Raw genomic sequence first — 26,398 nt, forward strand, 5'->3', positions numbered from 1 at the left:
GGCCGGGAGGAGGGCTGGACAGAAAGCCTCCGTTAGGATGAGACGTTCGGGGGCGGGCTGGTTGGTTACTTACGTCTGAGTCGGGGCCCTTGTCCGCCCCGGGACAGGAGAACGTGACCAACTCATGGCACCTCTTGTGGACCACGAAACAGCAAACTGGAGAGAGGGAGAGACAGAGAGAGAGAGGGAGAGAGACAAGAGAGGGAGAGAGGGAGAGAGGGTCGAAAGAAAAGAGAAGGAAGAGTTTAACCACGGGCAGTTGGACTTTCTCAACATACTATCCCAGTACCATCGCCCTTGTGAGAGAAGAGCCCAGGGAAAGGTCTGTCGCTCGCGACACACCACATGCCGGGAATAGAGTAAGGGATAAGAGACACGAGGGGAAGAAGAGAAGACAACAGTCTGGCTAAGCTCTAAACAGTATAATTATGTCTCCAGATGGCCCTGTTCTGCCTGCAGCCTTACTGCAGTACGGGACAGCACCACCTCCTCCTCACTGGCTCTGTCTCTCTCACACGCACACACAATCATACAAATGGACAATCACACACACACACAATAGACCTACACAATTACACGCACACACGTGTGCACGCCCGAAACACACACTTGATGGCGAGAAACACAATTACATTCTCCCTGACTGACTGCCATGTCACGGAGGGCAGCAATCTCTGGCCAAGACAGCACACTCATTTCTAGGAGACACGGGCAGCTAGTCAGATCAGGCACACCGAGGGAGGGAGGGAGGGAGGGACGGAGAGCGAGGGGGTCCGCAGGCTGCTTAAATAATACATACACTCTGTGATTGCTTCGTCTTAGTGTGACCACGGAGAGTGGCTAGCTGTGTCTCTCACAACTACTGTGTCAGCATTACGGAGGGCTCACTATCTGCCGTTGTCTCTCTCTCTCTCTCTCTCTCTCTCTCTCTCTCTCTCTCTCTCTCTCTCTCTCTCTCTCTGACTCAGACATCATTTCACACACTCAAACCCTTTTGCTGTGTGTGTGTGTGTGTGTATATGGGTGACTGGGGGGGATTGTGTTCACGCCAATAGCTCTCTTTATAGAGAGACAGCACGGGAAGTTTCGAGCAAGTTTCTAGTTTACTTCGACTCCCTGCAACTGGGTTCTACGTCGGAGGCTTACATTTGTCAGGCCCTGCGCCCGGTTCCCCAGTCATTCCACGACAGCGCTCACAGTCTCTCCCGAGTACTCATCGCCGTCACCTGTCTCCTCATCAGCAATGAGGAGCAATCACCACCAGCACTTCAGCAGACACCTCAGTCACCCAGCGTCCACGCTTGGACACAGGCGAAGGACTCCTTGCTCGCTCGACTTGAAACGCCTCAGCGGCGTGCGCCTCCTGTCTTCCGTGTGTCTCTCTGGCGTTCTCTTCGTCTCCGTTCCCGTGCCTCGTCCAATGAACTACCGGTCACACCAGTCATCTGTCGTTGGGTCAGGTTTATCTTGGTGACATTAACGATGAGCCAATCAATACGATGCAGCCCCCCCCCCTCTCCCCCCCGACCCTGAACTTGCAGCAAGTCCGGTCAATACCTTCCCAGCGCTACGGCAACCCATCACTTTCATCTTTCATCCCCGCCCACATGAAACCAGTCAGGCATAAATCGCCCCCGTCCAAAAAAAGATGTAATAAATAACCATGATGAGCCAGCAGTCGGCCGTAACGTGCTGCAAAAGCTTTATTTCTTTGCGATGGATCACTCAGAAACAGACGCCATTGGCCGAGAAAGGTGGAGATTTATCATTGACTGGCCGGTGGGTATCGGTGATTGACAGGCGCCGTTACGACTGCCATGATTGGTCCGTTCGATGAACCAGTAAAGATCTGCGTCCAAGTATGATGCAGGATGGATGGAGATAACCTTCCCAAAACTTCCAAGATGGGTGCACAACACCGTCTAGATGGTCTGGACTTCTTAGTAAGTGAGTCATAGAGAACATTGACGAAGCTGAGTCTATTTTGGCATCCCTATTTTTTTTTGGGGGGGGGTGAACTTTATTCTGTGCTCTTTTGAGCAAATTGGACAAACCGCAAGCACTCAAGTAACTAGGTCAGCCTGAACAATAGAAACGTTGTTGTCAAACGGTTGGAATTGAAAAAGAACACCTTTCCGCTACCGGTTCCAAAAGCGATTCTGGGACAGCTTTTATTTTCCACACGGGAGACGTCTAAAGAAAGCCTTCAATAACAGACGGGGGAAAGAGAGCAAGTATAAGAGAGGGACGGAGAGGAGAGAGAGAGAGAGAGAGCGAAGGAAGGTCAAAGGGCAGCGGCAGGAGACGGAGGAGGCTCTCGTCTCCATGGCTACGGCTCCCCGTGTTCTGATTAGGCGGAAGGGAAACGCCCGGAGAGAGCTGCCTCCTGCTCTGAACCCGAGGTCGCCCCTGAGGCCCTCGCCACTCGTCCGTCACCCCCCCCCCCCGGTGAAATTGGGGTAGAGGCGGATAGTGATGCACTCCACTTGTGAAGGGGCCAGGCTGGAGATTAGCAGCTAATCACTTGACCTTATTAATTTCCGAGCGCTTTTTTTCCGAAGGCGAGCAGAGGCGCTAGGAGAGAGCGGCGGAGCGTCACGTGCCGCTCCCGCGTGGCTCTATATCAGGGCCCTCTAAATGGCACATGAAGGCAAAGCAAAGGGCGGCGAGGCTAAATGATTCATGAGCGCGCTCGTCGAGGATGGAGGAGGAGGCCCATCCTCCCGTCATGGCCTCCATCCTTTCCTCCCTCCCGCCGTGCCACGACAGCATCCGAAAGGGACAGTTGGTCGTGCCCACGAGCCTGGAGCCGGACACTGGTGATCAGGTGAGCCCCGTAAGAAGAGCGTTCAGAAAGATCTAAGCGCTGTCCAGAGCTGTAGCTAAGACGCTCCTGTCTGGACTGTGGAGTCAGGCGCGGGTCAGCTCGAAACGGCGTTAGCGACGATTAGACAAGAGGACGTGTCGCGGTGACTCCTAATGGGGATGGAGAGCGTCTGGCTGTGACCTTATCACCGGCCCACTCTCGGGGAGGGGAAGAATTAGGTCGGCGGCGGCGACATAATGTGGACTCAATGCCTATTGATTCAATACGACGTAATCAATGCCTATCAAATCCCTCCCTCGTGGAAGACGAGGGTGCATTCCCCCCCCCCCCCCCCCCGCCCCCTGGCGCCCCTCCCTCCCACCCACCCAGCCCCCCCCCCCCCACCCCAATGTTTTGGCTCTGCTTCGGAGCAACTTGTTGCGGAGGCAAGGAAGAAGTACTTAGCGCTCGAAGTTGAGTGACAGTCGGCGCGCCGTATGCAAATGAGCCCGCGGCGACTTCGCCTCGCTGGAACGACGGCGGAGCGAGGGTGAAGCTTTTAGCGTTGACCTTTAGCGACTGCGACGCTCAGTGGCGGCGCACATCAACACGGGATAGTCATTAAAGACTGCAGCTCGTTTTCTTATTGTCTTTATGGGGGGGGGGGGGGTAGTGCTACGGGCACTTCACTTTCCTGCAAAACAAAAGCACCGTGGCGATGACATGCCAGATGCGGAAAATCATTATCTTTCATTCTTCAGTCATAATCACAACAGAATCAGAACACAGACACAAAAGAACTAATCAGGAGTAAGGAATCGAGGTTTGTTGAAAGGAGCTGTCAGTCAATTGACCTCGGCTGTCTGCTGCCGGCTGACACAAAATAAGAGAACAATGTCGACCGTGGCAACAACATTCCACCACTAACACCAAAAGTATGACACGAGACCTTGAAATGACACGCAGAAATAAGTTCCTGAGGTTTCTGAGATAAGTCTGCCAGACATAAAAGCGATGCTGATGTTTCTCTGCTAGGGTAAGAAGGGCTCCAGGGAGCAAGGTGAGGAGGGGTGTTTAAGATCAGAGGTCTGACCCGGGGGTATTATCAGGTCTCCACCATCACGGCCCAGAGGAGGAGGTGGGGAGGGGGGAAGAGAAGAAGAGGAGGAGGTGTGGAGGGAGGAAAGAGAAGAAGAGGAGGAGGTGGGGAGGGGGGAAGAGAAGAAGAGGAGGAGGTGGGGAGGGGGGAAGAGAAGAAGAGGAGGAGGTGGGGAGGGGGGAAGAGAAGAAGAGGAGGAGGTGGGGAGGGGGGAAGAGAAGAAGAGGAGGAGGTGTGGAGGGAGGAAAGAGAAGAAGAGGAGGAGGTGGGGAGGGGGGAAGAGAAGAAGAGGAGGAGGTGGGGAGGGGGGAAGAGAAGAAGAGGAGGAGGTGGGGAGGGGGGAAGAGAAGAAGAGGAGGAGGTGGGGAGGGGGGAAGAGAAGAAGAGGAGGAGGTGGGGAGGGGGGAAGAGAAGAAGAGGAGGAGGTGGGGAGGGGGAAGAGAAGAAGAGGAGGAGGTGGGGAGGGGGGAAGAGAAGAAGAGGAGGAGGTGGGGAGGGGGGAAGAGAAGAAGAGGAGGAGGTGGGGAGGGGGGAAGAGAAGAAGAGGAGGAGGTGGGGAGGGGGGAAGAGAAGAAGAGGAGGAGGTGGGGAGGGGGGAAGAGAAGAAGAGGAGGAGGTGGGGAGGGGGGAAGAGAAGAAGAGGAGGAGGTGGGGAGGGGGGAAGAGAAGAAGAGGAGGAGGTGGGGAGGGGGGAAGAGAAGAAGAGGAGGAGGTGGGGAGGGGGGAAGAGAAGAAGAGGAGGAGGTGGGGAGGGGGGAAGAGAAGAAGAGGAGGAGGTGGGGAGGGAGGAAAGAGAAGAAGAGGAGGAGGTGGGGAGGGGGGAAGAGAAGAAGAGGAGGAGGTGGGGAGGGAGGAAAGAGAAGAAGAGGAGGAGGTGGGGAGGGAGGAAAGAGAAGAAGAGGAGGAGGTGGGGAGGGGGGAAGAGAAGAAGAGGAGGAGGTGGGGAGGGAGGAAAGAGAAGAAGAGGAGGAGGTGTGGAGGGGGAAAGAGAAGAAGAGGAGGAAGTGGGGAGGTTGTCAGGGGTTCTCATTGGGGTTTTGATAATAGACGAAACCAAGAAGGGAATGGACACTACAGTCGCCATTTTGATGAGTCAACAGCATGACGACACATGGACGACTAGGACTGAAAAAGATCACGCTGATGATCATTTTTACGCAGATAATCTTGGTCATGACAGGAGGAACAGGATGAACATAACAACAAAGAGGAATATAATAAATGCCTGTGGCCAGGCAGGCCACCCTAACTCCAGGGAACTATTTCCACCCCCCCCCCCCCCCCCCCCACCACCACCACCAAATTCATCATATAAAGTACTGCGGTTTCGGAGGGCTTATAAAGCAAAAGGAATGAATCCAGAAATTATAGTGCTGATATGATTTATCCCCCCTGCTTCCGTCTGCCCAGCTCCTATATTTCTCTGGGAGTAGAACATGGAGAGGTGGTAGAGACAGGAGCCACAGTGAAGCTTGGTTTTAGCTGTGTTTGCATAGCGTCCTCTTCCACTGTGCTGTTTAATTATAAGGCCTCGGTCTTCTACGGCCGTGTAAATCAACAGAATCAATGTCTTCGGGGTCTCGCTTGATTCTTAATCAAGGTCCCTGTGATTCACAAACGAGTTGTTTTGAGTTCGGAGCTGTAATGAACTGAACTTCCGTCGCCGCGTTGGACGGCTTGTAGACGTGGCTCGCTCCGTGATGGCATGTTGTCGATACCCGGGGCTGTGGCTGTTGGCATTATGCATTTTTGCACACTTACCTGGTGCGTCAACGCAGGATCAATAATGAAATACCTCAAGGACCGCGATGCATACACATTCAAATAGATTCCTCCAGGCTTCACTCAACTCAACTCAACGACGGCAAAATAACAAATCCTGCAGTCACGAGTGTTTGCATGTGTGTAGGTGTGTGTATGTGTGTCTGTGTGTCTTTCCCATGCCTTCACAAGCAATAAACTCCAGCCTTCAGCTCATAAAGCTGAGATAATGCATGCTAGCAGCGAACAGACTATAGATTTCCTTTACAGGCCAGCAAGGCATCTTCAGATGCGGGCGGTATCCTACAAGCCACATAAACCCTGTCATGTCATGCCTCTTATTATGAACGTTCACGGCGGTTTATGCACGCTAATGACGTGTGTCTGTCATAGCTGGCCGGGTTCACGCGATGTTCATCAGGCTTTGATAGACAGGGTTTGGACTAGTCATTGCAGGCTTATGATGGCGTGCCAGTGTACAGGTATATTGTCTAGTGAGATATTGCTGTCTTCGTGTAGTAGGATGGCAGCTGTGGGATAATGAGCAGTGGAAAAGTAGTAGGAACGTTGAGGGAAAACTTTTCAAAGGGAATATGTTGGAAATGGATGCTGTGAATGTTCTCAGTTCCCTGGAAACCCGGCATACAGAGGTCAAAAGGTCACAGAAGTAGTATGGGTGAAGGTTTCCAGCCCTTCACCCATACTACTTCTGTGACCTTTTGACCTCTGTATGCCGGGGGTTTACTAGGCCCCGCTTCTCCCCCTAAAACGTCTCTTCCTCAGAAGAGCGTGTAAGTTGTCCAACTCCTGGGAAATTTCTCAGTGTGGAGAGATGAGTGTTTTTCTATTTTGTATTTTTGTTTTGAGGGGGGTGGGGTTAACCTAATCTAATTCCGGAGGATTAGGGGAGATTCTTTGAGTTTTAGACACACTTGGATGATCTGGGACCTCCCTAGAGTCACTTTTGTACTGTCTGGTTACAAGTACATACGCACACACACAAACCCACACCTACATTCCAGCCGACAGACTCTCTCCAACGAAATCACAGACACACAGATGGCCATGGTTGTATCACGGTGGGGCACTTTTCTGTTCTGTAACATCTGGGACAACCATAGCTCCCGGATTAAACACACACCTAGGATCACACACACACAAAGGCAAAGGCACACACACAAATGCCCCTCTAAACACTGTCGCAACAGGTGGGTCTCGCAGCAGTGTATTCAAGTTATAAATACAAAGCTTAGCACACTTGAGTTACATTTCAACAATATGTTTGAATCGGTCCTGTTTTGACAGCTCTGTCCTGCACAGCCGCTGTCTACTTTATAAATACCGAGTCACGGGGAGCGAGGGAGGGGCCTGCTCGGCCTGGGAAACTGCAGTTTGTTGCCAAGGTAACAAGCACCAGGCAGTAATGACATAATCATAAGAAATTAAACAGCTTATCGCACAACCCCATCCGATCCCAGGGGTGGAGAACGACGTGTGTGTGTGTGTGTGTGGGGCTAATAAGATCTTCTTCCGTGTTTACGTCATCACTCCACAAGGAAAAAGGACAAGGGCCCCAAGTAAAGGCGTAAATACATTTAAGCTCCTCTGTCTGGGTTTGGTAGAGAAGGTCAGTGCTAAGGCTGCCTTTTATCTACTACCCCGTGAGCGCCCTGACAGCCAGGCACAACAGTGATTCAGAAGAAGGTTTTCCACTCGCTGGGATACGATGACTCATGGAACTTAAGAAACTCCATTGGTCCACAGGTAAAAATGTTCCGAAACCATTTTCGGCTGAGACCCTGGGGGGAGAGAGTAACAGAGAGCAGGCGGGTTCTCGATGGAACTGTCGCACTCGCCGTGTTCCGGAGTTGTTTTACGGTTTTCGTTCGGAGGGCGCATTTGTTGGAGTCCTCACCTCTTTCTCTTTCGCTTTCCGCAGAATCGCCGGCGATGTCTCCGCCACTCTAATCAGTCAACCTGAGATTGTTTAGTGCTGAAATAAGCTAAACATTTCAGGTGAGGTGTAGATCTCACGCAGTGACACCGCCTTCCGAGAACCAATAAAAAGTGCCATTAACCTTATCAGCCGCCGAATCCAAAGGACAGGCATAAAAGTCGAAAAGGACAAGGAGATAACGGAGGGTTTATTCAGGCTAATAACCAAGATTAGCAGGAGTTGGAGTCCTCACCTCTTTCTCTTTCACTTTCCGCAGAATCGCCGAATCACTGGCGATGTCTCCGCCACTCTAATCAGTCAACCTGAGATCAGTCAACCTGAGTCGATACAGGCCAGGCCTGTGGTGAGGAGTCAGGTGGCTGAGCGGTGAGGGAGTCGGGCTAGTAATCTGAAGGTTGCCAGTTCAATTCCCGGCCGTGTCAAAATGACTTCACCCTACTTGCCTCGGGGGGAATGTCCCTGTACTTACTGTAAGTCGCTCTGTATAAGAGCGTCTGCTAAATGACTAAATGAAACGTTTCCAGCGGTATGGAGTCAAGAGGTCTCCGTGTTTGACCCAAAGGTCGAAAGTCAGCCTGAGGGTGCCTCATGCTCAAGGTTCTTGTGGAGCTCAGCGCTCAGAGAACAATGAAGGACTGCGGAGCCCTGTCACCTCTTGGTCTAATGACGTAAGCCACTTGGTCACTGAGCAAAAAAACGATGGTTAGCCCGCTATTGTGGCTTCCGTTATCGAAGGGCCCTTGTGTAGGGCAGGCAGAGTCAATGAGAAGGTGGGATCAGGAAGAGGGTGGCGGAGCGGGGAGTTAGTTGGACGAGCCAGGTCCCTGAGGGAACATTAATCATCCAGCGTTCTCTTCCTGTATTCAAGCGGCAGCCAATGGCGTCAAAGGTTGCGCCCTCGATAGCGGCAAGGTGGCGGGCTGTAATAGGTTGCTGGCTGCAGTTTGGGAGGTCTTCATCAATCATCGATAAATATGTGTGAGGTCTCGCCATGCAATTCGGAGAGGCGCGTGTGGTGACGCAAAAGTCCCCATCGGTTCTAGATGTGTCACGTCTGCACTTCTTACGAATGTCTATGCTCGGTATCCATCATCATGTATGATGATTCTGAGATTAGCCTTTTTTTGGGGGGGTCAATGTATTACCCGACCACGCCTTTATGATTCACTTTCTTAACAGATCGTCGGGTTGGGATTAAATCGCGCAACTTGTAGGTTGGCACTCACAGATAATGACACTGTGTCGTCCAATTCCTTCCGGCAATTATTCAGCGGCGTTTTCAGTTCATCCCTCCTTCTGCCGATCGCACCAAGTCATCCTTGTCAAGGATGGAGGCGGGGGCTGAGTGGGTTTACAAACCAGAAAGAAGGTACTGGAGCAGGGTCTGCATGCTGAGTTGTTCCTGTGTGTGTGTGTGTGTGTGCGCGTGCATGCGTCCGGGTAGATGCTCTGATCCAGGCCATGCTCTCCCTCCATCAAGAGACGCTTCAGTAGATCCTTTGAGGTGCAGAACACCTTTTTGCACACCTGACCGGGTCCTTTTTGAAGATCTCCGGCACACAGTTCAAACACAAATGAATATAAATTTGCTTTTGCTACATTTCCCCCCGGGTAATGGAAATCTGACAATATAATGAAAACCTGTGACCAATGCTAGCCCCCTCCCCCCCAACCCCCCCCCCCCCCCCCCCACCGTCTCCTATCTGAGCTGCTGTCTAGTCTGTTGTAATGACAAAACCCTATGTGTCCTTAACAAAATGTGTTCTTTCAATACTTCAGGCTGAAAACGACACATCCAAGCAAAACATAACCACTGTGTGAGGAACAACAGGGGATGTGTAGTGACAGAACTGCCCCCGGGATTTTCCGCCGTAGCTTTAAAATGGAACCATTCATTTTGGTGAATAGAGTGCCTAGTTTTGCACTCACAATGGAGGCAGAAAACGTATTACTGTCCAACCTGAGAAAACAATTTTCCACAAAGACACCCTTGTTGTCTTTCCCACTTCCCTCTTTTGCATGTTTATTCTGAAAAAGATCCATGTCCTTATCTATATTCTCACACGCACTTGCGAGCTCACACACAGTAAAAGAGACAGAATGATTGTTGAGTGTTTGGATAGATGATTCCATGTAAACACTAACACACAGATACGCACACACACAGACCAAACAACACACAACTTTTGCTGAAACACTGTTGACCTTTGACGCACATAATCGAGACTTATCCTTGTCAGTATCAACAAATTATGTATAACATTAAAAGTTCCTCACGGCTTCAGTCAGAACAGCCATCCATCCAGGCTGACTGAGAATAGAACGATTGCTCTGTTAAATATGTTTTAAAACCTTCCTTGATGAGAACAGATTGATTTTGGGCTAAATTACTTTTCATCGATTGGGAAATCTATTCAGTTATTTCTTGTCCAGTCTGGCACTACAAACAGTGGCAAAAACCATTAGTATCCTCTAACCGAGATGTGGAAATATTCACATCGAACTGTGGTAGCAACAAAAACCTTCTCCTTTTTTGTGCCCTTGTGTGTTCACGGATCAGAGTGAATCCTGACCTCCCGGTCCGCCTTTTATGAACCGACGCAGTCTGAACGGGAAGTGGCTGCAAGCCTCTCTCCACACTCATCGAATCGCCTCGTTTTCCAAGGCGGCAACGAACTGTGTCACGTCACAGCCACAGAGATGGCTCGGCGCTGATTGCTACCAATGCCACGTACAGGAGCAATCAGAGGGGTGGCCTAGCCATCGCTTTTTAATTGAGCTCATCATCGAGTCTTCCGCAAGATGTTTTCTTTGGAAAGGGGCCTTCGTGATTGGCTGCCCCCTTTTTATCAGGCGCAATTCTTCGACTGTCAACCGCACCGCACAGCACAGCGGAGAACCACTGTCATGGCCGGACGGGTTCTGTCGGGGGGATCCCCGGGCAAGCTTGATTGGGACGGGCAAGCATCCAATCGGCTAGTCCACGACGCTCCACCGGAGGTTTGATTTGATTTCTGATTTGAGGTGGTGACTTCTTGAAGGCCATGCTTCTCTTCTTTAGCGATGTTCCTCAGATCCCAACCAAAGGCTTTGAAGGAGGGAGTGTGTGTGTGTGGGGGGGGGGAGGGGTGGCTCGTGTTCACACCCTCCACGGCACCTTTGTGTCAGCCTTGGACGCCGGTCGCACTCAGCAGCGCTCGAGGCTAGCTCCGTGAGTTTCGCTTCTCGCTCGTCATCGCAGGGATGTTTGGCCTTCGGGCCGACGGAGGAGGAAGGGAAATTCAAAGGATACAATGAAAGGAAGGATTCGTATTTTCTCATATATCGAATGCTCTCAGAAGAAGGGGACATTGCGGGTTTGGTTGGTCGACAGACTCGACGCGCCTCTGGTTCACAGGAGGTTATGTAACCCCGCGTATCACTGACGGAGTAGACAAGCCTTCAGGTGGGGGGAAAGGGAAGCCGGGCCAGGAGGCCTGGGTTACTGTTTGGGTTGGCTTCATCATGGCTGGAGGGAGCCCTCCGATTGGCTACAGGTCTCTAGTGGCAAGGAGACAATCTTCAGCCTTGGTAGATCAATACCAAAGCATATTGAAGATACACCAGTACCAGTGGTTCTCTTAGATGTCCAATAAGTTTCAATCAGGAGAAATTCCAGGCTTTCCCTCCCCCCACGTCATTCAGCAGACTTGACCTAGTAGGTTTACATGGCCAGATGTCAAGTGAAGCGTACAGTGGGTCTCTTTGGTTTGGGATGACATTACTGTATGAGAATAAAATGTCCCATTGATTCCACGACCGCAAACGCAGAGTGACGCCAGAAAGTCACTAGCCACAGCCAGGCCCATTCAATCGATCGAAAGTAAGGGGAGCTAGTCTTACAAGAGTAGCGCACATGCGTGCAACAGTGTGTGCTTCTGTGTGTGTGTGTGTGTGTGTGTTCTGGAGTAATTGAATTTGAAGCTGGGGGAGCCTCTCCAACACCAACATGGCGGCCAACATGAACATGAAAGGTGCAGAAAAGGTTACGTGTGGGTAACGGGTGTTGTGCATCCTGCCCTGCCTGTTCCCCGTTGCAAGGAAATCGAGGGGAAATTAGCATCATTTCACGATGATGGGGTTATTTCTTTGCTTGGCGCGTGAGCGGACGTGAGCTTCGATAACAACCCCTTCCCTCACGAACGCCACGTCGCCCGCTGACGTGAAGGTTCATCGGTTGGAGTCTGCTCTTGTCGCCTGGCTTCTTCCATCCTCCATTTTGTTTCGTAGAAATCCGCTGTGTAGGATTACATTTACATTTAGTCATTTAGCAGACGCTCTTATCCAGAGCGACTTACAGTAAGTACAGGGACATTCCCCCGAGGCAAGTAGGGTGAAGTGCCTTGCCCAAGGACACAACGTCATCTGGCACGGCCGGGAATCGAACTGGCAACCTTCTGATTACAAGCCCGCTTCCCTAACCGCTCTGCCACCTGACTCCCTAGGATGTGCTGCAGGTTAGACTTTTGGCTCTGCTATGCGTGTAACAAGTTGTGTTTGTGTGACAGACGATGGGGGCTTAGAGCAGGAAACCAAACAGTGCAAAGTGGGTGAGAACCGGCTGGTTTGTTTGGTTGGTCGGTGTGTTGCATCCACACCTCACACCAGAGAAATTAGGCCAGCAGTGTGACATGGCCTTTTTACTGCTTTTACAGAGCAGGCTTACACACACACACACACACACACACACACACACACACACACACACACACACACACACACACACACACACACACACACACACACACACACACACACACACACACACACACCACAGGCATATGCTCTTGCACAGATATGCGTTGTCGACTCAACACCAGATCTATCAGAAGGCAGCTCACAGTGCAGAACAGAACACCCTACACACTTACCCTCTCACTGAACCATGCTGGAACAGTTCAACTGTGCTACCCCACTCCACTGCAGAGGCAAGGCCTAGCCCTGATGGCATCCTTTCCCCCAACCCCCAGCCCCCTGCCCCCAGCCCCCTGCCCCCAGCCCCCAGCCCCCAGCCCCATTATGTGCAATGGCTCTCCCCTGTGGACCTCAAAACAACATTCCTCCGCCTGCCTCTCAGCAGACACACGGGGCAGGGACAGGCTTCCTGTTAGGCTAGCGCTGCGGGCAAGCGCCAGGAGAGCTCAGCACAGCTGGTCTTCATTTAGACAGCTGGAGAACTGGCGCAGGAGAGGGAGGGTGAGAGAGAGACCAAGAGAGAGAGAGAGAGAGAGAGAGAGAGAGACAAAGAGAGAGAGAGAGTCTAAGGAGGATATGCATCGTAATGGCGGAAGCCTGTTAGGAGCCTGTTGCGCTGCTGCCTACTGGAAACCTGAATGTTGGCTTTTGGTGGAGGTCCAGGTTTCTTTACAGTGGCTGCATGATGACATGCCAAAAAATACTACATCAAAGTTAGCTAAGTGCAGATACCACTGTGATGCATTTGCAGTTCAAAGGGTTCTCAATGCAGTGAAGAATGCAGGTGCTAATGACTAAAAGCTGGCACGGCAGGAGTAAAGTCTTACAGAAAGTAGCATGAAATGACAGATATTTTAAATGCAATACTGTGAATGTTCCTAGGGGGCGAAGCTAGGATCTACTCTGGGTAGAGTACTACTGTTTGGCCAGCCATGACTTGGGGGAATTGATAGGGTGCAGTCTTAAATGGGATTGAGAAGATTACACTAAACCGTAAACACTGCTGCTAAGCTCTCTTGGGACCAAGGAAAAAAGACACCACAGAGGGCTAGAGGAACCCTTGCAGGACAAAAATAATGTGTACACAAAAGCCAGATCAAGAGGTTTTACATATTGTAGGATATCAAACCAGCCAAGTAGTCAGTTCTACAGTTAAGCTTCAAATGACAAGCTTTAGCAACAAATTATACCTTCAGTGGTCTGGTATTGCAACAGAAATATAACCACGTTATTCAATATCATTTGAGTTTCAACGAGCAAGGCAAACCATACCTCATCCTTTCATGCATTTATTCATGCGTTCATTTATCAAATCTTTGAAGCATATCCTATCAATTATTCAAGGCCGTGCCTTTCGAAAATCAATCACATGACGTCTTCCTTTTTACGCTGCACTTGCTGCCGGCTTAACCCACCTGAGATCACTCCTCCCAGGTCACCAACCCAGCAAGGATTACATCAGTCAACGGGTACTTCTGGTTGGTTCCAGCAGCGTTTGATGTGGCTAGTAGCAGTAACCTGCATCACCTCGGTAACCAGCCTGGGGGGGGTCTAAATGATGTGTCTTTCCAATTACCGCCCGTGTCTTTGGCTTGTCCAATTAGAGTTCAGGAACGGTGGTCGCCAGGGGAAAGGAGCAGATGATACCGCTCGGCAAAGCAGCTAAAGGCCAGATTCATCTGAAGTCATAGGGTAGCCTTATTGGTAGGATATATACTGTATGTCATTCAGTATCATTTAAGTAAGAGAGACAGAGAGAGTCAGGGAGAGAGAGAGAGAAAGAATGAGAGAGATATTGAGTGAAACAGAGAGAGAGAGAGAGAGAGAGAGAGAGAGAGAGAGAGAGAGAGAGAGAGAGAGAGAGAGAGAGAGAGAGAGAGAGAGAGAGAGAGAGAGAGAGAGAGAGAGAGGGAGATCAGGTTCCTATCTCAAGCCCATAAGGAATGATACTGAAATACCTAACTGACACCATACCCCAACGTTCGTATCTCACTCGATCTCAACAACAAAGAAGAAGAGTCTGAAGCCGCCTTGCAGATGGTGCCTCCAGTCAAAAACTCTATCAAGCAAATGGAACTTGGAAGCAAGACTTCGTAAGATGCAAGTCAGTCAACGTCTTCAGCACCATTGTACGGCTCCCCCAATTTCAAACGCTACGCAGGGGTGGTCGATCGGTTGCACAGTGGTTCAGTTCGATTGTGCTCAAGAGCCAAATATAATGAATTTCACCAAAGAAAACCAATTTGTATGCAAATGGTCAAGGGGAGAAACTCTCATCAGATCAAATGAATCAAATGAATACAGAGACTGGGACCTGACGAGGGGAACCTTTTCTTTGGCTGAACGAAAGGAATGGAGCATCATGGGAGAACTCATAGAACAAGAGATTATGAGTAGGCGTTTCACAAAGAAAACTCATAAAGTTAATCTTCCTCTGTGTGTGTGTGTGTGTGTGTTTGTGTGTGTGTGGGGGGGAGGTAATTAAGGGGTAAAGAATGGAAGTGGATGGAGAAAGAGGAAGAAATGTTTTAAAGTGGGAATCAAACCCAAAGACACCCATCACAATCTGACGATCATCCAACCGCTTACTCATCAGTTGACATTCAAACAATCTTGCGAGTTTGAACAACACACTTTGGTAACTGAAAAAATGAGATTCAATATAAGTCCAATACGCCATGAACACTTATATTAATCCAGGGGAGATTGGGTTCATTGAAGACATTCAAGGGACACTTCCCATAAAGTTTGCTTTTATTCTCTCTGTATCTGACCATTATTTTCTTGGCTGCAGTGATAGCTATGGGTGCTATCTCAAAGAACACTACGTCTAGACAGGCTGCATTGTGGTCCTGCCGGGAACCCAGGATCATCCATCACGCATTACGTCCCCCCTATTCCCTGGGTCCGAAATGGACCCATCAAAAGAAATGGGCACAGCCTTGCGGACGCCCCATTTCGCCGAATAATAGCCTTTTATTGACCGCATCCCAGACGCTTTCATCACCGCAAATACACCGGGGACCCCAACTTGACAATCCCCCCCCCGTCACCCGTCACCTCTCCACCCACGCCGAAAGTGCCGCGGCCTCGCAGGTGTGTCGAGGGATTGATCTCTAGGAGGGCGAGCGCTGCTGAAAGTAAGGGCCAGAGGACGGGGGGCCCTGGGTGGGAGATCCCCACGGGTACTGTCCCCTTGACGACCCTGCTCACTTCTCCTCTGGCTTTTCACGTCGCTCCGGTGGCTGGGCCGAGAGGAAGATTGATGGTCGCGGAGAGAGGAGTTAGACAGCATGGCGTGCTGAGGAGAGGGTGGATGACAGAAGAAGAAAAAAAGAACGAGTGGGGGCAGAGAGTGGGCAGAGGGAAATGTCACTGCTCTGTGTGTGTGTGTCTGTGTGTGTGCGTGTGTGCGTGTGCATGTGTGTGCGTGTGCTGGCCCAGTCTATTGACCTTGATCAGTGTGTGGTCTCTGATATTTAAGAGCATTCCTCAGTGACTGGCCCAGTCAAACCGATAAACCACTGCAGGGCAGCATGACAAAGGAGAGAGAGAGAGACATAGAGAGACAGAGAGAGGGAGACATAGAGAGACAGGGAGAGAGGGAGAGAGACATAGAGAGACAGGGAGAGAGGGAGAGAGACATAGAGAGACAGGGAGAGAGGGAGAGACACGATTTGATGGGTTGAAGAAGATCACAACCTGTACTAATGTACCTTTCCTGCACTCAAGTGAACAATCTAAACTGCACCTTGTAAAAAGTAGGGTTTAAGTTCAAGTTCAAGTCTTTTATTGTCAGGTACACAGAACAACACAGCATCAAACTGGGCACTGAAATTATTTGGACAAGACAACGCAAAGCAATCTGGTGCTAAGAATCCACTCAGAATTCTATGGAACAGCAAACTCTCTATGTATATATTTATTTCTCCACCCCCAGCCCCCCCCACCTCCTCCACACACACACACGGACACACACACACACACACACACACACACCGGCCCACGGCCCCACGGGAGAGGCTGTCTCGGGTGGTCCCGCTGGCCTGCCTCTGGAGATGTGTGCGGTGTTTGAATCCTACTGAGATTGCATCATCCACCCGGGAGAGCGGCGCACCGCACAACAACAGGCAGACAGCTACTCTCTGCTACTCTCCTGTTCCAACACACACACACACACACACACACAGGGAGAAGAACTCCCCCAGACGCTCACACATCCTGACGAGTACACGACGGCATCGACACACACAAACATATCCGTGCAAACTGACGCTGACAGACAGACAGACAGACAGACAGACAGACCCACGCAGACACACACAGACACGCCCACAGGGTCAGACACGCACACATTCAGACACACACATGCCGCACGCTCGCTTAAACCCATACTGCACACTCGCGACAGCCGGCTAGCAAAGCTACAGCCAAAGCGACACACACGTTGCTGTTGTTTTCTCCCTTTTATAATTTTGTCTCGCGTTCTCCCGTCTTTCCCCCGGGGGGGGGGGAGGGGGGGCTTCCACGCGAGACTATTACTAGTCTCTAAAGAAAGGGCGTGGTCTCAGGTTCCTCCACTGTGTCGTCACCGAGGGTGGCAAAGGACACAGAGACGCGGGGGCGAAATGAGGGGAAAGTCATGCAGGAAATACATGACATATGTATTAAATATCAAGTAATACAGTGCGTGGCTGAGGAGACTGCTACGCCGGCCGTTAGTTGAGATGGGAGGAGGAGGTATGGTTCCTCGCTTTGATAGGACGACCGTGGGGTCAAAACCAGAGGTCTGGCAAAGCGGACAACCTTGTGACCTTTTCTTGACAGAGGCACTGGGGTCACGTGATGTTGCTTCCCCAGATAAAGACGAAGCAAAGAACAGCATGAGGCGAGGGCGAGTGAGAGAAAAGAGAGAGAGAGAGAGAGACACAAGCACACACACAGTCATCCACACATCCACACAGAGGCATGCAATGCACACTCACGCCAAACAAACGGCTCCCTCACTTGCTAGCACACCAGCAAGCACCAGGTTGTCGTTCCTGGATTATGCTGGCAGTGAGTGTGCGGATATAGATAACAACAATGTGAATACCTGTGTGCGTTTGCGGGTCTCGCTCTAATTTGAATATCCCGAGGGCCTTTTCAGCTTGGCACAGCAAGAGGTGGTGGCAACAATGACAGAATGTGACTAATAGATTTGCTTATAATAGCAGTGCTATGCAAAAATTATATGTCCTCAGGACCCAATGTGACACATTTTGATGGATTCCACGTAAACAAACCCTGCCTATTTGGAACAAAAATATAGGTTATCAATTATGTACGATTCAATGTACCGCACAAAGGAACTCCTTCGTTTCCTGACAGACTCCCTCACCAAAACCTCATCAGGCATTGAGACCAAACTTAAAGGCCAACATCCATCTACAACCGTCAGTGAAAAAAAACCCCCCATCCCTCATCTGAATGGGTTTACTCGTATTAAATAAAAGAACATATCATCAAGGACTGTCTGCGGAGGGCAGATGGTGGGATGTTGGGAGAAGTACACACGCCACAGCAGTTTCTCACGGAGCAGCTATGTAAAACACAGCTTGGTTTCGCTTCCTGGAATACAGGACAACAATAGGCTTATGTTCCAAAATGTGTGACCTCACTTCCTGTGACATGGGACTACTGACCTAAGTGGAGGACCTGGGGGTATAAAGGCAGGCAGCTGACGTGAATGGCCTGGATGCATTCATTTCAAATTCCAATCAAATATGTGAAACCGTGGACTCATTTTGATGATGTAATGGTCTACATTATCTGTTGGTTCAGAGTGATTCAGACGTGCCAATGTTACTGATACTGACATGCGTACTGAATACTGTGTGTGTGTGTGTGTGTGGAGGGGGGGAGTTTGCAGAATGTGTGTGCACGTGCGTGTGCGACTTCTATTGCTATTAATACACATGCCACCAGCAGGTCCATATGCCTCCAGGCCTCTGCGGCCCCGCACAGCGAGGCTAGAGGCAGGACAGGAGGCTGTGACGGTGGGGGGGGGGGGAGATGAAGGGATGGGCGGAGGAAAAGTGCAAGGGGAAAAGAACCGCTCAAAGGGTAAGGAACGGTGAGAGGAATGGGACGAACATGTTGGCCGGGCTCCCTATGGCTGTGGAAAGTGCCTGGGAGAAGGGATGAAGGTGACCAGAGAGAGAGAGCCAGAAGGAGAGGGAGGGTTCGGAGGGCCCGAGGATGGGCCCCGGAGGGGGGGTCCGAGGAAAATCATGTCACTTCAGATCTCCTTGCAGTCGCTGCTCCCACACATCCACCTGCGTCGGAGAGAAGCGAGACGCGCGCGTGTGTGTGTGTGTGCGCGCGTCTGGACTGCGTGTGTGTGTGTATGTGTGTCTGACTCCTTGGAGATCTGCCAGGTTTGCTTACGTTAGTCGCTGTCCCCCTCTCCCCACCCCTCTCCCCCCACACACTGGGAGTGGATTTCACAACAGAGACTTCTGCATGACCGCCCTGGAACAACTCACTGTACACACTGGGCAGGCGCGGCAAGCCAACTCGTAAGTCGGCCCCGCAGAACTATGCGGGCAAAAAAACACAGAGCGCGTAGACAACTGCCGGTGAACTTGCAAGAATTGCGAAGACTCGCGCGGCAAAGTGAAAGCGACCACATCCTGTGTGCGGCCGTCTGGAATGCTGCATGCTGTCGTTAGCTGAGGGTGTGCAAAATAGGTCAGCGCGTGCAGAGCATCTCTTCCACGTTCGTTGATGACATTGATTTTGAAAATGAGCCGAGAGGTTCCAGACTAATACCCATTTGAGAGTTGGTCTGGGCGACGACATCTTATTTAAGCCGCTGTACCGGACACATGAACAAACAATCTGTCTTCGTGTGAGGAGGCAGCCCATTAAAAAGTTCACAGGAATTCACAGTTTCATTGAAGCAAGGAAGTAACTATCATTCACAGGTCTGCCCAAGGTTCTCTCCTTGTGATGACTGCATACTGACTAATATCAACAAGATCAGTAGAGGCAGTACAAGAACCCCTAACAGCCTTTCTGTCACTGGGTCAGACAAATACATTTCTAAAGAAGACACCCGTTTTAGAGTATTTGTGTGTGTGTGCGTGTGTGTCGGAAGGTGGGGGTGTGCCTTGCAAACCAGCTGCATTCGTGAGATCACAACCACTTGAGAATCCAAGCTCCATGTTATTCGTTGACGCCCCAAACCACAGTGGTTCTGACAAACCAGCGTACTATGAGGACCGACTGGCAGCTATGGGCGTGGTTGATGTCCGCCCGTGATATACGGTGACAGAAAGACGGTTCATCCAATCACCCGGCAGGCATTTTCCCAGACAGATATGTGTACAAAAACATCTGGCGACATCAGGTTGGGGGGGTGGGGGGGTGGAGAAGGCGTGTCACCCTAACCGGGCCAAATTGGGGAGGGGTCACACCCGACCAGTGGAGAGCTTCTCAACTCAGACACCCCCCTGCCTCGGACCCCCCCCCCCCCCTATCCTCTAAACGCCTGTCAGGGCGAGGGACGACCGGTCGTTTTCTTCCACCTCTGGGCTTCCGCTGGACGAAAGTGAAACTGATCGTGAGTGAAGAAAAGAGTGAGCATCATTAAACCGTCGAGTCAGCTGACCCTGTAAGAAACAAAGGTCAGTGGGTCCAATCGCGTGGGTAGTTTGCAGCGACTGTGGTGCAGGATATGTGCACGATGCAGCCCTAATAAGCGAGAATGCTAGATCTACTACTTTGTAAACTATAGGATAAACAGGCCTCGTATGTTGCAAGTATTTGAATTTTTCGTTGTGTCTTTGGGTGCACATTTGTGCAACTGATGACTCGAGCAGGTCGCGCATGCGCGAGCACAGGCTCGGGTTCTTCCAGAATTGTGAAAAGAGCATTAAGAGAGGAGCCAGTTTCCTTATTCCAACACAAGAGAAAATCAATTATCACCTTATCTCCTCCCCCCCCCCCTCTCTCTCTCTCTCTCTCTCTCTCTCTCTCTCTCTCTCTCTGACCCTCTTTCTCTATCTTTCTCTCACACACTCTCTCTGTCAACAGTCGCTACATATTTTCATTCTCTACATTTTGACATTTAGTCATTTAGCAGACGCTCTTATCCAGAGCGACTTACAGTAAGTACGGGGACATTCCCCCCGAGGCAAGTAGGGTGAAGTGCCTTGCCCAAGGACACAACGTCATTTGACATGGCCGGGAATCGAACTGGCAACCTTCTGATTACTAGCCCGATTCCCTAACTGCTCAGCCACCTGACTCCCATCTATCTCTCTCTTCAGTATCTATATTTTCTCTCTCACACCATCTGAAGTCACACACACACACACACACACACACTTACACCACTCACTGTACTGTTATTCCACACTGTTATGAAGCCATTAAAGTGATTGAGAGCGACTCGGGCTGTGAGCAGCAAGCCCAGCGAGTTGTGTCAGCTTACGTCAGAAGCCCAGAACTCTTGGAAAGATGCTGCGAGCAGTGAAGCGTGTAAACAGTGCATGGCCTTAGTCCACACTGTCCTCCGCACACACGAACACGCACACGCACACACACACACACAAACCCAAACACTCATTCATCTCATACGCACATGCACACAAACACACACGTCACCACAATGTCATGGCTGACACACCGCGTGAGGGAGGCGGTGGGGGCTTGTGTGCGGTGAGGGAGGAGGAGCAGTTGCCCCGGGGGAAGTGGGGTGGGGGGGCGAGGGGGTGTGTGGGTGGGTGGGTGTGTTGTCTAAAATTAGCGCTCACTGAGAAAGTGACAGATGACTTCATGCTGGCTGTCACCTCTCCCCGCCACAGAAACCAGGTCGCCTGACGAGCCTTGAATCGCGAGAACAAGAAAAAAAAGAGAAGAAAAAAAGAAAGAGGATCCACTGCCTCACCTCTCCTCAGAGTAAAAAATAGCCCTCGTTGGAAAGCCAAACATTGGACAACGAACAGCCCTTGTTCGCAGCCCGCCGCCTGTCCTCACATCATTCTCCGTTAACAAATTCCGGCCGGCCTCCCATGGTGATGGTGGTGACGTCACCCGGTGTCAGGCCTGGATTTGGAAGGATCTGCACGACAGAAACTGAGGGTGACACTCCAATGTGTTGAATAGGCTTCTCTCTCTCCTCTATGCAACAGATCTTAGCAGCACGGACACATTACACCCACCAGTTAAGATGTCACCCTTTCATTGCCTGCTTTCTAATAACCGCAATTCATTTTTATACTACCATCTTTGTTTCTCCTCCGGGAACGCTGTCCCCGTAATGACAGGCCGCAGGCGTGACAAGGAAACTCGTCTTTCAGTAAATTCTGCGTACCAGGCACCACTTGTCCCTCCCATGGGCCCTCTGCTCCCTGACCCCTACCGCGTATTTATCATCTTCGAATCATTATTACCCAGCACCGCCCGGCGCAAAGTTCAGAGGGAGCTCCAGAAAACGCGCCGAAACGCACTAGACACCTCGGGGATAGGCCCCGCAGCCACGATCGCTACTGTGACTGCGCGATGTCAACGAGGCTGCATGCGCCCCCGAGGGCACGGTCCTATCTCGGGTGAGACGGTCGAACAAAAGGATGAGAATGAGCGTCGCTCGTCGCCCAGCGAGCGCAGCAGGGTAGGGGCACGGCCCCCTCGTTCACGGGGGAGAGTTTCAGTCAGCGCCAGTCAAGCTGGAGCTGCAGCGGGGTTCATAAACAGACGGGGTCATAACGCGGCTCAGACGGCTAAGTGGAGCTGACAGACAGGCTAGGAGGGAGAGAGGGGGGGAGGGGGAGGAGGAAGAGATTAAGAAGACTCTGATGCAAGATAAGCCTATGAGAAAGCCACGTTTTCAAGACGTTTCCTGGTGTTGTGTAAGAGTATATTCAGGTTTGTTTAGTTCCCCACGCAAACTCACAGTAGCCAAAGTGCGAGCTGACCACAACTGTGCATCAAAGTTCAGTGAAGGTTGTTGTTTTGCCAGAGGGAAGGACGAGGAGGAAACCACTGGCACGCAAAGACTTTGTTTCCTTGCAGGAAAACCTAACAAGGAAACTTAAATCCATTTTTTTTAAGTTAATTTGCCCACCCAACAAAACTCCCAGTCAGACTTTCCCTTCACAAATAGGGTTGTTATTTGATACCGCACATGAACTACTTGCTTGCTTATGTTAAAGTCTTTGTTCCTTCCAATCTGTCTCTCCATTTAGATGTACGAAGCTGCCTATGAATGTTTAAGTAGCAGTTATTAGTGGCATGGGGCTTACTGTGGCGGCCTAAGGCACTGGCTCTCTATTTCCATCCGTTTATTAGCCTCGAAATGAACACAACATGCCTAACCGTAGACATGGAGAACTGAGTGGCTTGTATTACCATGGTGATATGCATGTGGAACTGAGGAAACGCATTGAGCAACCGCAAGATTTGAAAACCCCTTAAGCTACAAGTTCTCTGAGGTGTGTGGTCGATCTGGCAGCTGTGCTAAGTCAGGCTTACTGACAGTCTCGAAGCTTGAAGGAGAAGCGAAACCTATAGATAAGGCAGTGAGTGCAACTGCATATATGGATCGGCGACTACCCATAAGGAGACGGTGTAGCTGATTTGACCCTGCCTGTAAAACGACCCGCAATTCAGGCAGATGTAGCTCACTCAAGAACTGATTATACTTCATGTTATGCACTAACACAGCACGCGCGCGCAACCGAGGCAGACTTCCAACCGGAAACGCAAATCAACGAGTTTGTCTCTCCAGCCCTGCCAGTGCACTCTGGCTGCTCGACACTGTAGATGCTCTGACAGGGCCAGGGCCCCCTGCTCCGTCTCCCCATCAGCGAGACGCTAATGGATCCAAGGGGCTAAGTGCTAAGGCTAATGGATCCGTTACCCGCAAAAAAAACAGGAGGGGGCCACAACAACGAGTCCACGCCCACAGAGTTATCGTCAGCCCGTGAATAGGACGTTTGCGGCCCCACTCCGGCTAATGCTTACGGTGGTAACAAGCTCCCGCCGCAGAGTGCGGTAGGGGCTAATGAGCGAGGTGCGCTAATGCAGGAGGAGGAGAGTCCGTGAGCGGGCAACGCCGAACGGGCCGACGGTGCTTCGTGCGAAAGACAAAAACACGCTAAATGGGTGGACTTGTGGGTAGTTATGTGGAGAGACAAAAAAGGAGGGAGGGAGGGAGGAGCCGGTGGGGATACAAAAGCAACCGAGTTGTAGCTGTGTTTTTTCATGATATAATTTGTTAGCTCTCTAATTGAGAAACAACAGATGTAACAGCTGATACGTGCTTTTCACAGATGCGAAGAGTCTGAATTTGGCATCATGAGGCAGTTTACTGAAATCAAAATGCTAATGAATGCTCACCGGCACTGTCAGCTTAATCAAAATCAAAGTAGCATAAGGAGCTACGACAACATTAGCTTCAGTTGGATTTATATGTAAACAACTAATAAAAACACATTTGTCAATTACATACTTAAACTGATAGGTCACACCAAATCGATTTGAAGCACATGTCAAACTAATCTCTCACTATAGCCTACACATCCTATAACTGGGCTGGTGTCCAAGTCTGCCAGACAGAATGAAGAGGAAGAAGAGATAGCGAGTAAGAACCTGGAACCCACTAACATAATGGTGCAATTTAGGAAACTTTCTGAAGTGGCAAAAACACTATTGATTTTCAGTGCAAAACTGTTTTATTATTGTGTGCTGGGGTGAAAACAATGGGTTATGGTGAGATTTCAACCATCTCAGTCTTACCGCCAGATGGGAATCCTGTTTAAATGTCAGGAACGACACCAAATGGGGGAGCGAGAGATTTGAGACAGTGAAACCCTCTGACATTCTCACTCCATTCTCGCTCTCTGTAGTCTTGTCTCCACTTGCTGTTTCTTTCCCTTCCCCCCCCTCTCTCTCTCTCTCACTCTCTTCGTCTCTCTTTCTCTGCCTCTGTCTCTCTCTCAGGCCACAACTACTGTGGTTGCTCCTTTAAAATCACCTCCACCTGAGGGCGAGGGAATGAGATCATCATCCGGCCCATGACTTCATCCCAAAAGGTGAACAGGGGGTCAAACACGAGTCACATCTCTTCGATGCACTCTCGCGGAACGAAAGCATTGATATTATGAGTCACTTCTATGGCAGTAGGAGTAGCAAATAGGGACCGGTAGAGGCTAATCCTCCCTCTTTCAGGCCGTTGCCATGGCATTGGGAGATACTAGGAGCTCCCATGCCAGGTGGAGGTGTCAGGGGTCGCCAGGCCTGGAGCTTGACCTTGATTTCATCAGGTGGAAAAAAGAAAAAAAAATGCACTCCCGTTCCCGGCCTTGTATGTTCTCATGGCGAGGGATGCAAATGAATATCCATGGAACAGGCCTCCGGTTGGAATTGGTGGCGGCAAGAACTAACGGACAATGAAATTAGAGGGCGATTCAGAGCGAGCCTTCAGAAACGGAGTGTACCCAAGCCAGCAGGAAGAAGATAAAGGCAGGGAAGGACACGGACGCTGGAAGGGAGGGGGGGATATAATAAGGAGGAGAGGGAAAAGAGATGCGATTTGTCTCGTCTCCAAACAAAAGACTGGACCGGTCGGGCGTAGCCAAAGGACAACCCCCCCCGCGCGCGCACGCGAAAAACATAGACGCCTGTTTGCGTGCGAGGGGCAAATATTCCCAAGGTGGACGAGGTCCTAAAGATTCATCTCATCCAGTACAGTATAGACGTTGCGATGCATGAGAATCCTCAAACTGGGGTCCGGACTTATAAATGGATTCACATTGGGGAATAGCAAGAGACATCATCAAAGAGACAGACGTATTTATACCCTGCCTGTGCCGCATCCGACCATGAGGTCAGCACTGGGTGGGGAGTTGGGGAGATGAGGGACATGGGCTCATTCCAATGAACACAGCAAGGAATGTTTGTGATGACTAAGTTCCAGAGAATTTCTTACTGGAGAGTCGGGAGAGAAAGATGCTCAATAACCACTGGTTCGTAGGTCCTCGAAATGCTACGTAAATAGGAACCTACCTCAGATAACACCTCAAATAACATCAACATTGGACTTCCTGATCTTAAATCTGTTTTACCTGATCTGTTCCGAATAGAATAACCTTTTGTTGAACTGCACATGTTGGGTCCACAGGCTCTGATATGTGCAGGTAAGGCCCAGGTAAGCTCCCCTGCTACCTTCCGTACAGCATGTGGGCCACCACCTGACTGGAACGAGCATCAAAGCTGCGTGCGACCGGTTAGACACTTCCAGCAGGGTGGATCACGCTAATAAGATTATACACACTTTCCTCGAGGGTGAACATGCTAGCCCCCAGACGGTGTGAGACAATAGGAGACGGCGTGACGAGCTGCTATGGTTAGCAGTGAGCCTGCTAACTGGTAGGGAGAGATGCTACACTTGCAACTACGGGGTGCTGTTCTCTGCTATGGTGTACTGCTAACTATACTGAGCTAATGCTAGCGGGTATTGGAGTGATGCTCATTTTTTTGGAGTGATGCTATCTAAAAGCTATGCTAAGCTAGCAGAAGTATGTGGTTACAAGCTGGACTTTAAAAGGGGGGGGTGTTGAGTATGCAGGGTGGTGGGGGTGGGGAAGGATTTAATATGCGTGGATCTATTAGCACTTCTCAGGCTGTTTGGGGTTTCCGAATGAGCCGGAGGCACGTTAGGCTATGACAGCATTATAAACCCTAACACCTAGTTTTAATTAAGTTGAAACAAAAAACATCTGCACATCCCGAGGCCTGTAGCGATACCGTAGTGTGTGTATGTTTGTGTGTGTGTTCCTGTGTGGCCAAAGATGAACGTGCCAATCAGTACGTCTCTAACTCTGTACCAATCTGTGTGTAGTAGGAGTCAACTAAACACCTTCATGTACAATCCTTCCATTCCTGTTTCGTTTCCACACACACACACACATACACACACACACACACACACACACACACACACCCCAGGTGAAATCAACTCTAGTTTTAATGGTGCCGGGGTTACAGTAATGCC

The 26,398-nt window shown here is 50.5% G+C and overlaps 1 protein-coding gene across 1 annotated transcript in view; it reads right to left on the reverse strand.

Annotated features, from left to right (window-relative positions):
- LOC134009180 (protein kinase C alpha type-like) overlaps positions 1–26,398 on the reverse strand; it is an 85,264-nt gene that overhangs the window by 42,824 nt on the left and 16,042 nt on the right. Inside the window, exon 3 of the mRNA XM_062448905.1 lies at positions 74–156. Within this exon, the coding sequence (XP_062304889.1) occupies positions 74–156 (83 nt within the window). The remainder of the gene's footprint in view (positions 1–73; positions 157–26,398) is intronic.

This window comes from Osmerus eperlanus, chromosome 22 (genome assembly GCF_963692335.1).
Source record: "Osmerus eperlanus chromosome 22, fOsmEpe2.1, whole genome shotgun sequence".
NCBI lineage: Eukaryota > Metazoa > Chordata > Actinopteri > Osmeriformes > Osmeridae > Osmerus > Osmerus eperlanus.